Source organism: Mastomys coucha, unplaced genomic scaffold (genome assembly GCF_008632895.1).
Source record: "Mastomys coucha isolate ucsf_1 unplaced genomic scaffold, UCSF_Mcou_1 pScaffold15, whole genome shotgun sequence".
In the NCBI taxonomy this organism is placed as follows: domain Eukaryota; kingdom Metazoa; phylum Chordata; class Mammalia; order Rodentia; family Muridae; genus Mastomys; species Mastomys coucha.
In genome coordinates, this window is record NW_022196897.1 from 153,452,950 (window position 1) to 153,469,768 (window position 16,819).

The 16,819-nt window shown below is 46.7% G+C and overlaps 1 protein-coding gene across 3 annotated transcripts in view; it reads left to right on the top strand.

The window, feature by feature from the left end:
* Nucleotides 1-16,819, top strand: part of Slc9a8 (solute carrier family 9 member A8) — a 56,737-nt gene that overhangs the window by 8,593 nt on the left and 31,325 nt on the right. For all 3 annotated transcript variants that reach the window (XM_031372825.1, XM_031372826.1, XM_031372824.1), the window contains exons 3-5: nucleotides 7,931-8,011; nucleotides 14,130-14,188; nucleotides 16,301-16,384. In XM_031372825.1, the coding sequence (XP_031228685.1) occupies nucleotides 7,931-8,011; nucleotides 14,130-14,188; nucleotides 16,301-16,384 (224 nt within the window). The remainder of the gene's footprint in view (nucleotides 1-7,930; nucleotides 8,012-14,129; nucleotides 14,189-16,300; nucleotides 16,385-16,819) is intronic.

The following is a 16,819-nucleotide window of genomic DNA, read 5'->3' on the forward strand; positions in this document are numbered from 1 at the left end:
TGCAGACAGAGGCCGTGGAGGCAGGAGCTGGTGCAGACAGAGGCCGTGGAGGCAGGAGCTGGTGCAGAGGTTGTGGAAGGTGCTGCTTCCTGGGTTGCTTCCCCTGGCTTGCTCAGCCTGCATTCCTTTAGAACCCAGGACCACCAGCCTGGGGATAACACCACCCACAATGGGCTGGGCCCTCTCCCATGAGTCACCAGTGGAGACAATACCTTAAGCCAGGTGTTATGGAGGCATCTCCTCAATTGAGATTCCTTGCCACAGATGGACTGGGGTTGTTGTGGAGATCCCTCAATCCTCGGGGGGGGGGGGGGGGGGGGGGGGGGGGGGAGTAGAGTTCTGGCCAAGTGGGCAAAAAATTCGGTGAACAGCAAACAGACACACAAGGAAGTGCAGAATCTGAATGTATATTCTTAAAATTAGACATCAGATCTTTATGGTCATTACAAATGAAAAAGAAAAGGTCAGGTGGCTCAGCCGTCAAGGTACATCTGAAACAATCTGAAAACACAATGAGTCTAAAGCAGCAGCTTGTCTCTTCTGGATGAGTGCTGCACCCCCCAGGGCCCCGAGAGCTGGGGGGGAAGGGGGGGAGAGGCACTGCGAACCACATGAGGCTCTGCCTAGCACTACTCCTTCCCAGCACGTGCTCGCTCTCTCTCTCTCTCTCTCTCTCTCTCTCTCTCTCTCTCTCTCTCTCTCTCTCTCTGTCTCTTTCTCACACACACATACACATACACTCAGTCACTCACTCTAGGCTTTTATAGTCATCACAAAAGGAAGGAAGGAAGATAAGCAGCCAGGGAAAATTAACAGAAACCAGGCAGCCAGATCAAAGCCAGTTTTGATCATAGCAGCCAGGAGAGAATGGTTCCTTCAGAAGAGCAGTGGTGGCCTTTCCTGCTGGGTCATCTTGCCAGCCCCAAGCCAATTCTCTGGGCTCCTAGGAGGTAAACACCAGGAGGTCCCATTCTAGCAGCTCCTGAGAATGCCCTTGGCTGTAAGTATATTAGTGACAGGTTCCCAATTTCAGGGAAGCCTTTTGGCTTCTCTCTAGTATGTAAAGAAGTCTGCCGAGTGGGTATGTGTGTGTGTCTGCTCTGAGAATTCTAATCTCACTTTATTTATAGTAAACAAATAGTGCCTGATAACTCTGGAGACATCCTGTTTGATTTAAGTAGCTTCCCTGTGAAATTCCAAGCTAACATCAGCTCAGTATCAATTAAGCAGCTTCCTTGTGAAAATTCCAAGCTTACAACAGCTTGGTATTGATTAGGATTGGTTGGAACACTGTTTGGCCAGGAAACAATGTTCAGTCTTAGTTTGGCTAGTTCTGGGGGCACCTCTATGCCTGAATGAAAGCACGTTGACTATTGAAAAGACTAATCTGGAACACATCTGAGTTAGGAGATGCGGGGGAATTCCAGGAGGCTAGCCTCTCTTGAAGCTGTATGCCTCAGGTCTATGGCCAAGCTTTTGGACTTGTCACAAAGACTCCACTGGAGTGGACAAGTGGGCATGGCATCTCTTCCTTTCAGGTGACTCTAGTTTGTGTGTCAAGTTGACAGAAGACTAGCCAGCACTCTTGAGTGACTGTTAGAACTTAGGAATTTAAAAACTGTAATTGTCATCACTGTTCAGCCTTTTAACTAAGATCAAGTCTGAAAAGTGTAATCACCAAATGCAGGTTGTTCTCAGCCCCCCTCTCCATGGACCTTGCCTACGGCTTTGTCCTCTTGGGCTGTTTTCACTCATGGCAGAAACGACCCCGAAACGACCCCATGAACATCCACCCAATCCAAAATATCGTGAAGGCTTCTGCTGGACATGTTAGTGTAAAAAATAAAATTAAATTTACCATCTTGGAGGCCTCGCATTGCCCCTTAGTCTGAAAAAGGAGAAATAGTGGTAACCAGAGGGCTCGGTAGGACTGGTTGTTTACTTGGTGCTGTCTTAGCTGGTTTATACCTGTGGTTACCTTAACCAAGACGATGATGAGGTCACATGTCTGACTTCTCTTTAACCGTACTGAAGATGGCTGCCAGCCATATGATTGCAGTTTACTCCATGGTGACCCCATCAGGCCTGCACCCTTTATCTATTTATTTTTAAAAATATCTACTTTCCTAAACTAGACTTGAAGCCAGCTCCACACAGCCATGCTGTAGCAAATTAAGATTACTTATATAGAGATATTTTTACTAATGTCAACCGTTTCTGTTACAAGTTTTAAACTTAATTTTAAAAGATTTTACAGATCTTTTGAACATAACAGCTAATGAATTTATAAATCCTGATGAGATGCAGAAAGTTTATATTTAGCAAAATGTTTTAGAGATATTTGGGGGTATTCAGCGAGTTAAACATTGTGACTGTACTGTGTCATTTTTGAGACAGGCAGCGGTATTCCTTCGAGGGAATAGTTGACATTTTAGCTGTTTCTGAGCACGGGTGTCTTTCTGTCTTGCTTTCCTTCTCCCTGTCAGAGTCAAGTGGCCAGCCTGACCCAGGACAGAGACTTTGTAGGGACCGTAAGTAAGTGTGCTTGGGTCTGGACAGGAAGGGGGCAAATCCAGGCTCCAGAGTCAAGCCTTTCTAACAGACAAGAGCAAGCAGGAAGGAAGACCTTCTTCAGAAGCAGACTGGGCAGGTGGGAGAGGTCAAGGGGTAAGGGTCACAAACGGGAACTCTGCCAGAGGGAGCATTCCACCCTCAGAGCCCCAGGAGGGCAGAGAGGGCCTGATGTACCTGCATGTCTTCCATAGAGTAGGCTCCAGGAGCCAAGAGCCACAGAGAAGGCAGCTCCTAATGTGAAGCAATGAGAGACAAGTGGTTAGCTATGGTATAATCTAAAGTCCCTGGTTCAGTCCTGGGTTTCAGCACCAAATATAACTGATGGAACAGAGAATTTAATGAACTAGACTGCTGTGTGGGGAGAAAGGGTTATTGCCACAGCCTTTAGGAGCGGGGAAGAGCAGATGAGATGAAAACAGTGGAAAAACAAGCGGATTTTGTATGACAGCAGAGTGGGCATCTGCACTGATTGAGGCTTTCTGGGGTGACTGGGAGCTGGGTACCCTTGCTTGAGATGACCTTCGAGGGAAGGTCTTAAGGGAGGTTCCTGGAGGAGTAATGGCTGCTCCTGACAGACTGGAACCCAGATGAGGGAGATCTGCTTTTCTGGTAAACTAAAGGCTTGTTTACCCGCTAACAATCCTGTGTTTACCCCTCCTGACTCCTTGTGTAAACCAGTGTGACTGCTCCATGGTGTGATTGAGAGGTTTTAGTTGTGGATATGAGAGAGAGAACAGCCAGAGGCATCAGGAAAAGTCCAGAGTGGAAGGAGAAGTGCTGTGGTCAGGGCTGTCTGTGAGCATGGGAGCAGAGCAGGGACTAGAGAGAGAGTGGTGAGAATAGCAGGGGATGAGGAGGAAGGATCGATAGCTCAGGGCAGGGAAGCCAGTGAGCTGGAGAGTTCTGGGAAAGGGATGACAGGCGCCTGTCACACTGAGGAACCCTGAAGCCAGCGTGAGCTTTGCTGTGCTAACAGGCACCACAGTAGCCATATGTCCCTCTGCATTTCCCAGAGGTGAGGGAAATGTCCCCTTTTGGTAGGTGGGAGCCACTTTCACAAATTCCTTGGGCTTCTGCCTAACCAGCAGAAATGTTCCTTAGACCAGGTTGAGCTCCTTGGACTACTTTTCTGGAGTTTGAGGAACTGGAGTTTCTTCTGGGCCTAACATTAGCCACGTGGGATGGAACCAGGTCTTGCACTTGCTGACTGGGCTGCGTTCTCCCCACTGCGCCTCACCCCCAGTCCCACAAACAGTTTTCTTTCTTCTCTTCTTTCTTTTTGTTCTTGTGCGTGTGTGTACATGCTCTTCTCTGGAACTAGGTGCATGCCTGCCGCACCACATGTCTGGAGGCCAGGAGGCAGCCTTAGTTGTCAGCTTGTTTGATGGCATCTCTGCTGTTCACTGCCATCTGTCAGCCTCACTGGCCTGCTATTGTCCACGTGGTCTGTCCTGGCTGCAGGCTTTCCAGGGAAGTATTGGAATTACAGATGTGTGTGCTACTGCTGCTGTATCTTACATGGGATCTGGGGATTCGAATTTAGGTCCTTAGGCTTGCATGGCAAGTGCTTATTTCTGGAGCCATCTCCTCAGCTCCCCAGTAAATGTTTTAACTTACTCTTTTAAAAATTTTTTAAAAAGATTTGTTTTCTTTATTTTATATAGATGAGTACACTGTAGCTGTACTGATGGTTGTGAGCCATCATGTGGTTGCTGGGAATGAAGGTTACTGTCTCCGGTCGATCCCACTTGTTCTGACCCTGCATGTTCCAGCCTAAAGATTTATTTAGTATTCTGTGTAAGTACACTGTAGCTGTCTTCAGGCACGCCAGGAGAGGGCATCATATCTCATTAAGTCCCTTAAGAAGTTATGTAATTTTTGTGTGCAGAGGGGTGACTGTCACTGTGTGTAAATCAGAGGACAATGCAGGAGTCACTTCTCTCCTCCTACACTTGGGTTCTAGGGATCAAATGTAGATTGTCAGGTAGCATAAATACCTTTATCCACAGAGCTGTCTTACCTGCCCTTAAATTAATTTTTAAATGATTTCTTTTTTTTTGGTTTTTCGAGACAGGGTTTCTCTGTATAGCCCTGACTGTCCTGGAACTCACTCTGTAGACCAGGCTGGCCTTGAACTCAGAAATCCGCCTGTCTCTGCCTCCCAAGTGCTGGGATCAAAGGCGTGCGGCATCACTGCCCGGCTCTTTTTTTTTTTTTTATTGTATGTACATTGGTGTTCTGCCTGCATGTATGTATGTGTGAGGGTGTCACATCCCCTAAAATCAGAATTAAAGATAGATGTGAGCTGTAGGTGAGTGCTGGGAATTGAACCTGGGTCCTTTGGGAGAGCAAACAGCATACTTTGGGGAGAAAATTCATCAATTGAGAGCACTTGCTGCCTTTCTAGAGATCTGAGTTCAGTTCCCAGCATCCACATGGCACTCACAGCCTCCTGTGACTCAAGCTCCAGGGGTATCTGATGCCTTTTTCTGGCCTCCATGTGCATCCCCAAGCATGTTCACATACATACAGACCATACACCTACATACACACAAAATAAGCCCAGCTTAGTGCACACAGCAGAGCCGGCTCCCTTCCCTCCTCTCAGGGGCTCTGAGTTTCCTTGGCCTCCGGCTCACCAAGAGTGTGTGATCACATCTTGTGCTTTGTGTTGAATGCAGGATCTTTTAACTAGGTTAAATACTGACATTGACACAGCATCACAGATTGGTAGCTTACAATACAGAGGGAAAAGAGCACATAACTTCTGAATTGATAGCTGATTGCTTTAGCTACCTGGTGTGTAAACTCTGAGGATGGCCTCTTAGCAGCTTTGCAGATTCATTCATATTCTCTCCCTCTCTCTCTCTCTCTCTCTCTGTGTGTGTGTGTGTGTGTCCATTACAATTATCTTCTTCAACTATTCTCTGTGGTTCCCAGGAGTTCCGTTTCCTCCAACCTCAGGAGTGTTCACACATGCTGCACACCAGGCTGGGAAGGATGGAGTGGAGCTGGGTTTTGAATTCCACTTTTTCCCTTGTGGTATCTGGGCACAGCTACACACTGGGTGGGAGTGGAGTGCAGAACGGGTGGGGTCTGAAGCCCCAGGTCTGGCGATGAGGTGTGGGCAGGAGGCTGCTCTGGGGACCTTAGCGTTACAGCTCTCCTAGAGAATCTTCAGTGAAAGAGGGTGTGCACACACACTTTATTTGGGACAGACAAGGGCTCTCTGAACCTTGGAGAGTAGGAAGGGGTTTCCAGGTTTGTGTACCTGGAATGCCTCGCTTGCATGGAGAAGCTGTCTGAATATCCCAGGTGCTTGCTGAGCAGGGTGTTATCTGGAGAGAGGAAGGTTGACCTGTAATTTTGCCAAAGACTATGTGACATTCCTTGGGTAGAAGACGTGGGGGGTCAGACTCCCCAGATCAGGCAAAGAAGAGGAAGTTCCGCTAAGAAAAGTGAGTCCTCCATTTTGTGTCAAGCTCAGGAAAGCTGTCTTGACATGGTAGACTACAACCTTAGTAGCGGGGTCTAACAGCTCTCCTCAGTTTTTAGACAAGTCTCTCAGAGAACCTAGAGCTCAGTAACACGGCCCAGCTGGTGGGAGTGCAGGGTCCTTCTGTCTTGTCTTCCTCAGTGCTGAGACTGCAGAGACCTGCACCAGTCCAGCCAGCTTTTTATGTGAGTGTTGGGGCTTTGAACTCCACCCTCATGCATATAGAGCAAGCGCCTCACCCTCTGAGCCGTCTCTCTTGCCCCCCACCCTCTGAGCCGTCTCTCTTGCCCCATTTGAACACTTTTCTTTCAGTGGTTATTTTTAGAGCTGAGCATGGTGGTACCTTCATATAAGCACAATGCCTGAGAATCTGCAACAGGAGCATTGCTATGAGTTCAAGACTACAGAAGGCTGTCAAGTGAGAACCATACATACACAAGACCTTGCTGGTGCTGTTCATCTGTTTTGTGGTTAGTGAGCTGCAGTGTGGCCTCAGTGCTGGAGAGCCTCGCACACCAGTGTGTGGACTGTGAGCTTACATTTGGAATGATACAAACACAGGAGAGTGGGGGTTTGGGCCCAGAAACTTTTACTATTTACATTACTGTGTATCTGTATTCATGCTGTGTTCAAGTATGTATGTATGTATGTATGTATGTATGAATGTAAAGGCTTGTTGTATTCAGACATGGAAGGTAGATTGATAAGATCTTACCTAACACATGAAGTCCTGTTTTCAACCCCCAAATAGCATAAACTGGGCATCTATAATCTCAACACTGAGAAGGTAGAGGCAGGAAAAATGAGAAATTCAAGGTTACCCTCTCATACTCCCATTTAGAACAACTTAGGCTACTTAAGACCAAAGCTTAAACAGGTGGGGAGGGGGAGGGAAGGAAGGAAGGAAAAAGGGGTATTTCTCATAATCAGGAAAATGTGAACCATTTTAAATAGTTGTCGGCACTATAGCTTACTAAGAATGTGCTATTAGAGGGCATGTGGGATAGAAGCACTTGCCATACAAGCCTGGGACCTGAGTTTGATCACCAGAACCCACATAAAGATGGAAGGAGAGAAGTGAGACCAGTGTTGTAAGTGGTGCCCTCTTCCACCCAGCACTTAGGAGGGAGAGGCAGGCAGATCTCTGTGAGTTTGCAGCCAGCCTGGTTATAATGAAAATCTGTCTCAAAAAAAATTTTTTTAAACCCATTTGTGGGGCTGGAGAGATGTCTCAGCAGTTAAGAGCACTTGCTGCTCTTACAAAGGAGCCTCAGTTTTTAGGGATCTAGCGCTCTCTTCTGGGCTCCATTGGGTACTACATTCACATGGTGCACATACAGACATTGCAGGCACTTACATACAAAATAAAAATCTTTTCTCATTACTTTTATTTGTTTGTGGCAAATGCAGACTCAGAGGTCAGAGACAGCCCTCAGAAGTAGAGTTTCCTTGTGTGCATTGGTTGTGAGAATCAAACTGGTTGTCAGGTTTAGCAGGAAGTGCCTTTACCTGCTGAGCCACCTCACAGGCCTACAAATAGTCTTTGTTGCTTTTTTTTTTTTTTTTTTTTTTGGTTTTTGGAGACAGGGTTTCTCTGTATATCCTTGGCTGTCCTGGAGCTCACTCTGTAGACCAGGCTGGCCTCGAACTCAGAAATCCGCCTGCCTCTGCCTCCCAAGTGCTGGGATTAAAGGCATGCAACACCATTGCCCGGCTTCTTTGTTGCTTTTTAAAGAAGGAAAAAGACAATAAAAGTATGACCAGTGTTCACTGTTTGCTTGCCAAGTGTCTGTTAGCCCAACTTCCTTGAGATAACCACTGCTCTGAGCCTGGTCTTTAAACTGCCTGTGCTTCTCACAGCCATCTGCATCATCCTGGTGCACCTGCTGATTCGGTACCGACTGCACTTTCTGCCTGAGAGCGTGGCTGTTGTTTCTCTAGGTAAGTGATTCTGGGGGTCCATTCCAGAACACCGTACCATACATAATGGAATTGTCTCTTGGGGAGCCACCTCAGCACCACATCTGTAAGAGAAGTGGTACCTTCCCAATTCCTCTTACCCTTTTAGCAGCTTACCACAAGGCTGAAAATCCATCTTATGGAGGAGGTGACAGAGGGGCCCATCTGTCACCCAGAGGCTCTTTGGCCTCCTGCTTCTCACCACCCTCAGGGCACAGTGACTTGCTGGGCCATGGCAGTGTCCAGCCCCACTGAAATTGATGGTTGGCATTTAGCTAATAGGGCCACTGTCACAGCTAGAAGGGCTCTGGGTTTACATCTCTAAGACAGCAGATGGCTCCTATAGCCCCAGAGCCTGCTTCTCTCTCTCCTTTCCCATTCCTTATCCCCCCACATGCCCTCCCCACACACACCTTAGTTAGTCTGGAGCTCATAGACACTTGCCTATCTCTGCCTTCCAAGTAATAAGATTAAATTTGTTGTTTTGTTCCTGTTGCCATCTCATTTATGTCCCCCATATTCCAGGTGACACTGTGTTTAAGGAATGATGCTGTGGATTGGCTGATTGTGGACAGAGGAAGGCCTGAGTCTGTCCAGTTAGCAGGTCCCTTAGACGCTCATGACCTCAGTTAACTAGAGAGTTCTTTGAGCTCTAGGAGAGCATCCTGAAGCTTTCCTTTCTGCCTCCTGCTTGCACCAAAAGTAACTTGCAAGAGAGGCTAACACCTAGACCTGCAGCTTCCCAAAAGGTGATTAGAGCTCCTTCAGGGTAGTTTACCATTTACTAAAAATAAATATTGGGGGACTGGAGAGATGGCTCAGCAGTTAAGAACACAGGCTTTTCATAGGATCTGGGTTCAATTCCCAGTACCCATATGGTGCTTCAACTTGTCTGTTACTCCTGTTAACACATCTGACATCCTCTTCTGGCCTCTTTGGGAACTATACACGTGGTACACAGACATACATGAGGGTAAAATACTCATTCACATAAAATAAAAGAGGGCTGGAGAGATGGCTCAGCGGTTGAGAGCACTGACTGCTCTTCTGTAGGTCCTGAGTTCAATTCCCAGCAACCACATGGTGGCTCACAACCATCTATAATGGAATCTGATGCCCTCTTCTGGTGTGTCTGAAGATAGCTACAGTGTACTTACATATAATGATAAATATATCTTTAAAAAAAAAAAAAGAACAAGAATAAATATTAGACCAGGAGAACTCAGAGGCAAGCAGATCTGTGTGAGTTCAAGGCCACCCTGGTCTACTGTCAACCCTGAGATTCACCAGAGAAAACCCTGTTCAGCAGTTTTGAGCCAAATTTGAAGCAAACTTTAATCAGGTACTGAGCAGGATGGGCTTTGGTCAGGGCCGTTCCCTGGGTCCTTGGCTGAGTGCAGACGAGGCAGTTTCAGGGAAGTTCACATGGCCCCCACAGTTCCTCTGTGGTGCTGGTATTTCCAAGAGCTGCAACTCCCAACGTTCCAGAAAGTTACCTGGTCCTTGGGCAGGTGGGCAGGTTAACTTCAGGTCTTACACTGTGTAAGTTCCAGGACAGAACTACATAGGGTTATCCTGTGAAAAAGAAACGAAAAGGGGAAAGGAAAGGAGGAAAAGGGAAGAAGGGCTTCTGGTGTGTCTGAAGACAACAACAGGTGTACTCACATACATAAAAAAATAAATCATTAAAAAAAGGTAATATCGAAAAGCCGAAAAGAAAAGATAATAATAATTGTCCCAGCGGTTAAAAGCGTTGGCTCCTCTTGCAGAGGGTCTAGAATCCAGCATACACATAGCACTCACAACCACCTGTCACTCTCTGTTCTAGGAGATCTGATGTCCTCAGTCAATAGGCATGCACGTGCATGTGATGTGATGTACAGACAAAACTGCAGGCACATCACACAAAAAGGTTTTTAATGAATCTTTAAAAATATAAAAATTAGGGACAAGAAACATGGCTCAGTAATTTTGTTCCCAAATTCCTACCAGATCTCAGAACTGCCTGTGACTTCAGAGGGTCTAACTCCTACTTGTGGACATGTGCAGCTAGTTAGACAGACAGACTGGGTGAGTGTGGCTCCGAGACCCTAGCCCCAGGCTTAGCAGACAGGAGCTACCTAGCTAACACCCTAATCCTGTTTCTTGGAAATAGAACCCTAGCTTGTACATGCTGAGGACTGAGCCCAGGGCCTCCCAGGCACTAGGCAGGCAAGTGCAGTCCCCATTGAACTATATTCCCACTGGCCTCTGTAATCCTCCTTTTGATCAGGCATCTCTGAGAGGCCAGAGGAGATAGTGTTTGGCTATCATAATAATGCATCTTGCTGTGATTGATTGGCAAAGGTGAGACAATGGGACCGATGCTGGGAAGTATGCTGGGAAGTATGTCGGGATTATGGCATTCCAAAAACATTCTCCTTCCTGATAGAACCAAGAGAAGTTAGCCTTCCCATCTTTTGATGCTGCCATTGGAATGTGATGCCTAGAGCATGGGTAGCCATCTTGTAGTTACATGACTCAAAGACAAAAGCCAGAATACTGAGTGAGCATGGCCAAGGGGGCAGATGGGAAGGCCAGAATCTTGTTTGTATCGTTATTTTCTTGACCTGACAATCCACAGTATCCTGCAGTGCTGCCTGTTATAGGAACAGTAAACAACTGTTCCTAGAGACTGTTTCAATACCAGGTCCTCCAACTTGCTGCTAAAAGTATGTAGACCAATACCAAACTTTTTCCATTAAAAGGGCACAGCCACTTTTAAACAGACTCTGACTAGGGAGAGTGCATTGCAAACTTCTGGACTCATAACCAGAAACTCACGAGTAATGGATGCTTCTGGCCCGAGTCTCTGGTCACCACATCACTTCTGGTCCTATTGCTGTCTTTCTGCCTCCTCTCAGGCAGTCTGCTTAGTCAGCAGCCCTGCAGCTGCAGCTTTCATGTCCCCTCTGGTACCTGGCCATAGGCTGCTGCCTGCACTGCCACTCAGATTCAGGATGGGGTAGAACCATTGGGCCATTTTGTCACCGATGTGGCCCAAGTCACTGGTGATAAAGAAGGTGTTTTGTTTTGTTTTTTTCTCTTTTTCTGGTTTGTTGAGACAGGGTTTCTCTGTATAGCCCTGGCTGTCCTGGAGCTCACTTTATAGACCAGGCTGGCCTCGAACTCAGAGATCTCCCTGCCTCTGCCTCCCAAGTGCTGGGATTAAAGGCATGTGCCACCACCGCCCGGCAAAGAAGGTGTTTCTGCTCACACAGGTAGAAAGCACATCTGAGAGAGTACTGAAGTCCAGGGTGTTTCTTATGTGAGGAGTGCTCAGAACAGAAACAGTGATGGAGCAGACAAAACAATCTATTTCCTAAAGCTCAGGGCTGGCAAGATGGTTCAGTGGGTAAAGGTGCTTGCTGCCATGCCTTCAACCTGAGTTTGACCCCCTGCTTCCATATGGGATTGTTCTGAGCTCCATATACTAGCATGGATACCTCCTGTCTTAGGGTTTTACTGCTGTGAACAGACACTATGACCAAGGCAACTCTTTTTGTTTTGTTTTGTTTTGTTTTGTTTTTTTGAGACAGGGTTTCTCTGTGTAGCCCTGGTGGTCCTGGAACTCACTCTGTAGACCAGGCTGGCTTCAAACTCAGAAACCAAGGCAACTCTTATAAGGACATTTAATTAGAGCTGGCTTACAGGTCCATAGGTTCAGTCCATTATCATCAGAGTGGGAGCATGGCAGCATCCAGGCAGGCATGGGGCTAGAGTTGCTGAGAGTTGAAGGCAGACAGAAGAAAAGCATCCTCAGGCAGCTAGGAAGAAGCTCTCAAAGCCCACCCCTACAATGGCACCCCACACTCCCTCCAACAAGGCCACACCTCCAAATAGTGCCACTCCCTGAGCCAAGCATATTCAAACCACCACACCTCCCTTCCTCTCATATAAAATGAATACATTTTTAAATAACTTGAAACACCCTCTCCGGCTAGAGCATGGTGTCACGGTACCAAGATGGCCACTTTGAAGAATGTCCAAGTTTTGTGCTGAGAACAACCCAGGTGGCTGAGAGGAAGCAGGTCAGGTGTCTCCTTGGAGGTACCATCCCAGTGCTCGACTCATGTGCTCTGTAGTCACATAGAGTACATTGTTCTTTCATGTTGAGCCTAAGTGGTCTAAGAGTAGGACCAGCATCCACACTTAAAAACATTTTCCCTTCCACTGTTTTGTGCTTTGAATGAGAGCCTAGTGGTTTCCCTTATAACAACAGTTTCAGTTGTACTTCTGGAGAGGGTTCCTCGTTCCCAGATGTCTGGATATCTCTGTATTTGGGGGTATTACAGGAACAGAAATGACTCAAAGACAGCTGCATCACCCAACGCCCTCCCTGCATGGTGACAGTTCACAGAAGGAGCCCTGGAGTGCACTCAGCCTGTAGGTGCTCAACCGATTGATCTCTGGCTCTTCCAGATAGCTGATGGCTTCTGGGACAGGGTTTTTAAAGGGGTGTAATAGCTCCTGGTAGAAGACACATGTCTAAGAGTGTGTGTGTGTGTATACACATACATATACACACATATGTACATGTATTTATATACACACACATATGTACATGTATTTATATACACACACACATATGTACATGTATTTATATATACACAGACATGTATGGGCAGCATACATGGACTTAATGGCTTGGTTTTGTTTTGTTGGTGTTTTTTTGTTTGTTTGTTTGTTTTCCAGACATGATCTCACAGTGTAGCTCTGGCTGTCCTGGTACTCATTATGTAGCCCACGCTGGCCCTAAATGTCGCACAGATGCACCTGCCTCTACCTCCCGGGTGCTGGGATTAGAAGTGTGCGCCACTGTGGCTTGCAGTTTTTGGTTTTTCAAAACAGGGTTTTTCTGTGCAGCCCTGGCTGTTCTGGAGAATTCACTCTGCAGACCAGACTGGCCTCAAACTTAGACACTCCCCTGCTTCTGCCTCCCAAGTGCTGGGATTAAAGATGTTTCCCACCACCACCCGGCAGCCTGCTGTAATTTTTTTTTTTTTTAATTAAAGGAAAGGACACAAAGTTGGATAACATAGGAGAAAATAAAGGAAAAAAATAAAACCAGAGGTGAGAGGATCAGGAGTTCAAGGCTATTCTTAGCTACATAGTTTGAGGCCAGCCTGGGTTATATGAGTCTCCAAACTGACCTTTGTTCACGCCAACCTGCCTTTCATTATAAACCCACATGCAACATTTGTACCCATGTACCTTTGAGTTGTGCATATGTAGAGGTCAAAGGACAACTTTTGGTGGGGCAGGATTCAAGACAGGGTTTGTCTGTGTAGCAGTCAATCTTTGCTATCTTTGAACTCAAGAAAATCCATTTACCTCTGCCTCCTGAGTGCTGGGATTAAAGGTATGAGCCACCATGCCCGGCCCAAAGGACAACCTTTGGATTCTCTTTAGCCTGTGGGTCATGGGTTAGAATTCAGGCTATCAGGTTTGGTGGCAAGTGCCTTTACCAGCTAAGCTACTTCATGTCTTACACACAGACACAGACACACACCGCCCATGCTTTTAAGTGGTAGAAATAAAAATGAATAGTATAGCTGGGTGCTGGTGGTGCACACCTTTAATCCTAGCACTTGGGAAGCAGAGGCATCTCTGAGTTTTAGGCCAGTGAGTTCCAGAACACTGTATAGCCAGAGCTATACAGAGAAACTGTCTTGAAAAACAAAACAAAACAAAAAAGTATGTGTAGCATAGAACGCATCCATCTGGCTTCTAAGCTCCTGTTGTTTTTCATTAAAACTGAATGGTACAGGAGGGGTGACCAGCCATGAAAGGTGACACCTCCACACCAGGCAGAGCAGCACCAAGTAAGGTTTTCTCCTCATATACTCAGATTTTGCCATGGTATGTTCACCTGAGATTTAAGTGGGAAACTCACCATGATTTACACCACACCATGGTAATTCCTGTTCTTCGTTCTCAGATACAGGCCTGCAGAACTCTAGGGCAAGCTGCTGTGATGGGTACTACCCACTCTAGAGTACTGCCCAGTCCAGCCAAGTAACCTTGTGCTAAGTTTCTGCTGTTTGCCTTTTCCTTCCAGGTATTCTCATGGGAGCAGTTATAAAAGTTATAGAGTTTAAAAAGCTGGCAAATTGGAAGGTAGGTTTGTCATAATCACCGCTTTTGCTTTCCACTGTGTGTGTGTGTGTGTGTGTGTGTGTGTGTGTGTGTGTGTGTGTATGCGTGTGCACATGTATGGAGATGAGGTGAGCAGTCTTGGGTGTCAGTGTTCCTCGGGTGCTATCTACCGAGTGCTTTGAAATAGGTCTCTCACTGGCTTGGACTTAATGTAGGCCGTGTACGGCAGGCCATGGAAGCCAGGCGCCCTCTTGTCTCTCCCTCTCTAATGCTGGGGTTCCAAGTGTGCATCCTGTATTTTTGTTTAATTCTTCTGACTCCTGAAGGTTGAGATTAAAGGCTGTGCCACCATACTCCACTTGGTTTGTTTAAAACAGTGTCTCTTTTTGCTCAGGCTTGCCTGAAATTGTCAATCCTCCTGCCTCAGCTCCAAAGTGACCAGGACTACAGGTGAATGCCATGGGAAGTCCTTTTTGTAATTTGGTGCCTAGGATGGAACTGCATGGGCTTTTCCACTGAGTTATACCCCAGCCTACAATTGTTGTTCTAGTTAGATTGGATGCAAATGAAGTCGGGGCTTGCTCAAGAGGCACAGTGGAGTGCTGTAACCTGGGCTCGGGCTGAGGTGCTGTGAATACTTGGCCATTTGAAAAGACCCAACTTGGTGGAGGGTGGCTGTGGTCAAGATTGCTTGCTTGAGCTGGGGTGGTGGCACACACCTTTAATCCAGCATTCAGGATGCCAGCCTGGTCTACAGAGTGAGCTCCAGGACAGCCAGGGTTGTCACACAAAGAAAGAAAGGAAGAAAGGAAGGAAGAAGGAGAGAGAGAGAGAGAGAGAGAGAGAGAGAGAGAGAGAGAGAGAGAGAGAGAGAGAGAGAGAGAGAGAGAGAGAGAGAGAGAGAAAGGAAGAAAGAAAGAAACCAGTGTTGCATATGGGGACTGTGCCCAGTACCTGTGCTGGGCAGGTGATTCATAGATACTCAGTTACTGCTCCGGGGGCCTGACTTCTGGTACACACCTATGTGTTTGAGATTTATTTGTTTTGTTTGCATATATATCTGTACACTATGTCAGTCTGGTATTTACAGAAGCAAGAAGGGGACATCAGATCCTCTGGAACTGGAGAGTAAACAAATGGTTGTTAACCTCTGTGTGAGTGCTGGGAATTGAACCTGGGTCTGCAAGAGCAACCAATGCTCTTAACCATGGAGACATGTTTCCAGCCCCAGGAACATATCTTTAAAAATTAAAGCAAAATTTATTTTTTGTTTGTTTGGTTGGTTTTGTGACAGGGTCTCTGTAGTCCTTTCTGTCTTAGAGTTAGCTGATTATCAGGCTGGCCTTGAACTCAGAGATCCTTCTACCTCAGCCTACCAAGAGCTTAGATCAAAGGTGTATACCACCATACCTGACAAGAAAGCAAAATTTTGAAGGGGAAAGAAAAAAAAAACCCAAAACACTCAAGTTTCGTGATGTGTGGGTCCATATTGTTCAAGTCCTAACCACAGTCACCTCTGACCAATCTTGGGACACGGCCAGAAAGGACATGGGACCTTCTCATGGGGCCATCTCTGGATCTCTGTGTCCTTTTCTGACCCACAGGATGTTCGCTTAGCTCAGTAAGCACAAGGGCCTGGGTTCAATCCCCAGGACCAAGAAAAACATGAAACAAAGTAAAAATTTGTGTGTGCCCTTGTCATCTGCGTCTGTCGTCTCCTGACCTCTGATCTTAACCTGACATTCAGTGATCCTATTTCCAAGTGAGGTCACAGTCCAAACTTGCTGGTGGACTGACTGGGGCAGGGGACTGCTGCAACCCTGCTGCAGCAGCTCCTCCTCTTTCCTCAGAAGCTTCAGAGGCTTGTAGGAGTCGGCTCTTCTTCACTGTGTGGTTCTGGAAATCAAGACAGGTCCCCAGCCAAAGTAGCCTCTGAGCTTCTTTCAGGCCCTGTGCTATGTGTCAGGTGCAGAAGATGACATTGTCTCTGCTTGGTTGTTACCAGGTGGCTGCTTCAGCCTCCAACAGTTCTGCCAGCCTAGGCCTGAGCGCAGGCTTCTTGAGCTCTCCACTGACTGACAGGTCCTGGGTTCTACACTCCTGTCCTGAGTGTCCTCCTTTTTGACTTTATAGGAGGAAGAAATGTTTCGCCCCAACATGTTTTTCCTTCTCTTGCTCCCACCTATCATCTTTGAGTCGGGATACTCACTGCACAAGGTAAGGGTCCCCTAGAGCAGTGCCTAGTGGGGGTGTGGCTACTTCCCAAGAGTTTGCAACTTTTAACTGCAGTAGCCCCTGCTTCCTGGGGCAGGTCTGACAGTGGCATGCTGAGCCTGCACAGGGGTTGGACTTTCTGGGCCTGCTTTTTGGAGATTGTAGGCAGTTTGGCCAACTACAGAGCAGATGGCATTTTTATTTATTTATTTGTTTGTTTGTTTGTTTATTTATTTATTTATTTGAGACAGGGTTTCTCTGTATAGCCCTGGCTGTCCTGGAACTCACTCTGTAGACCAGGCAGGCCTCGAACTCAGAAATCTACCTGCCTCTGCCTCCCAAGTGCTGGGATTAAAAAGGCATGCGCCACCACTGCCCGGTGACATTTTTATTTTTTTTATTTCTATCTTTATTTTATTTTATTTTATTTTATTTTTT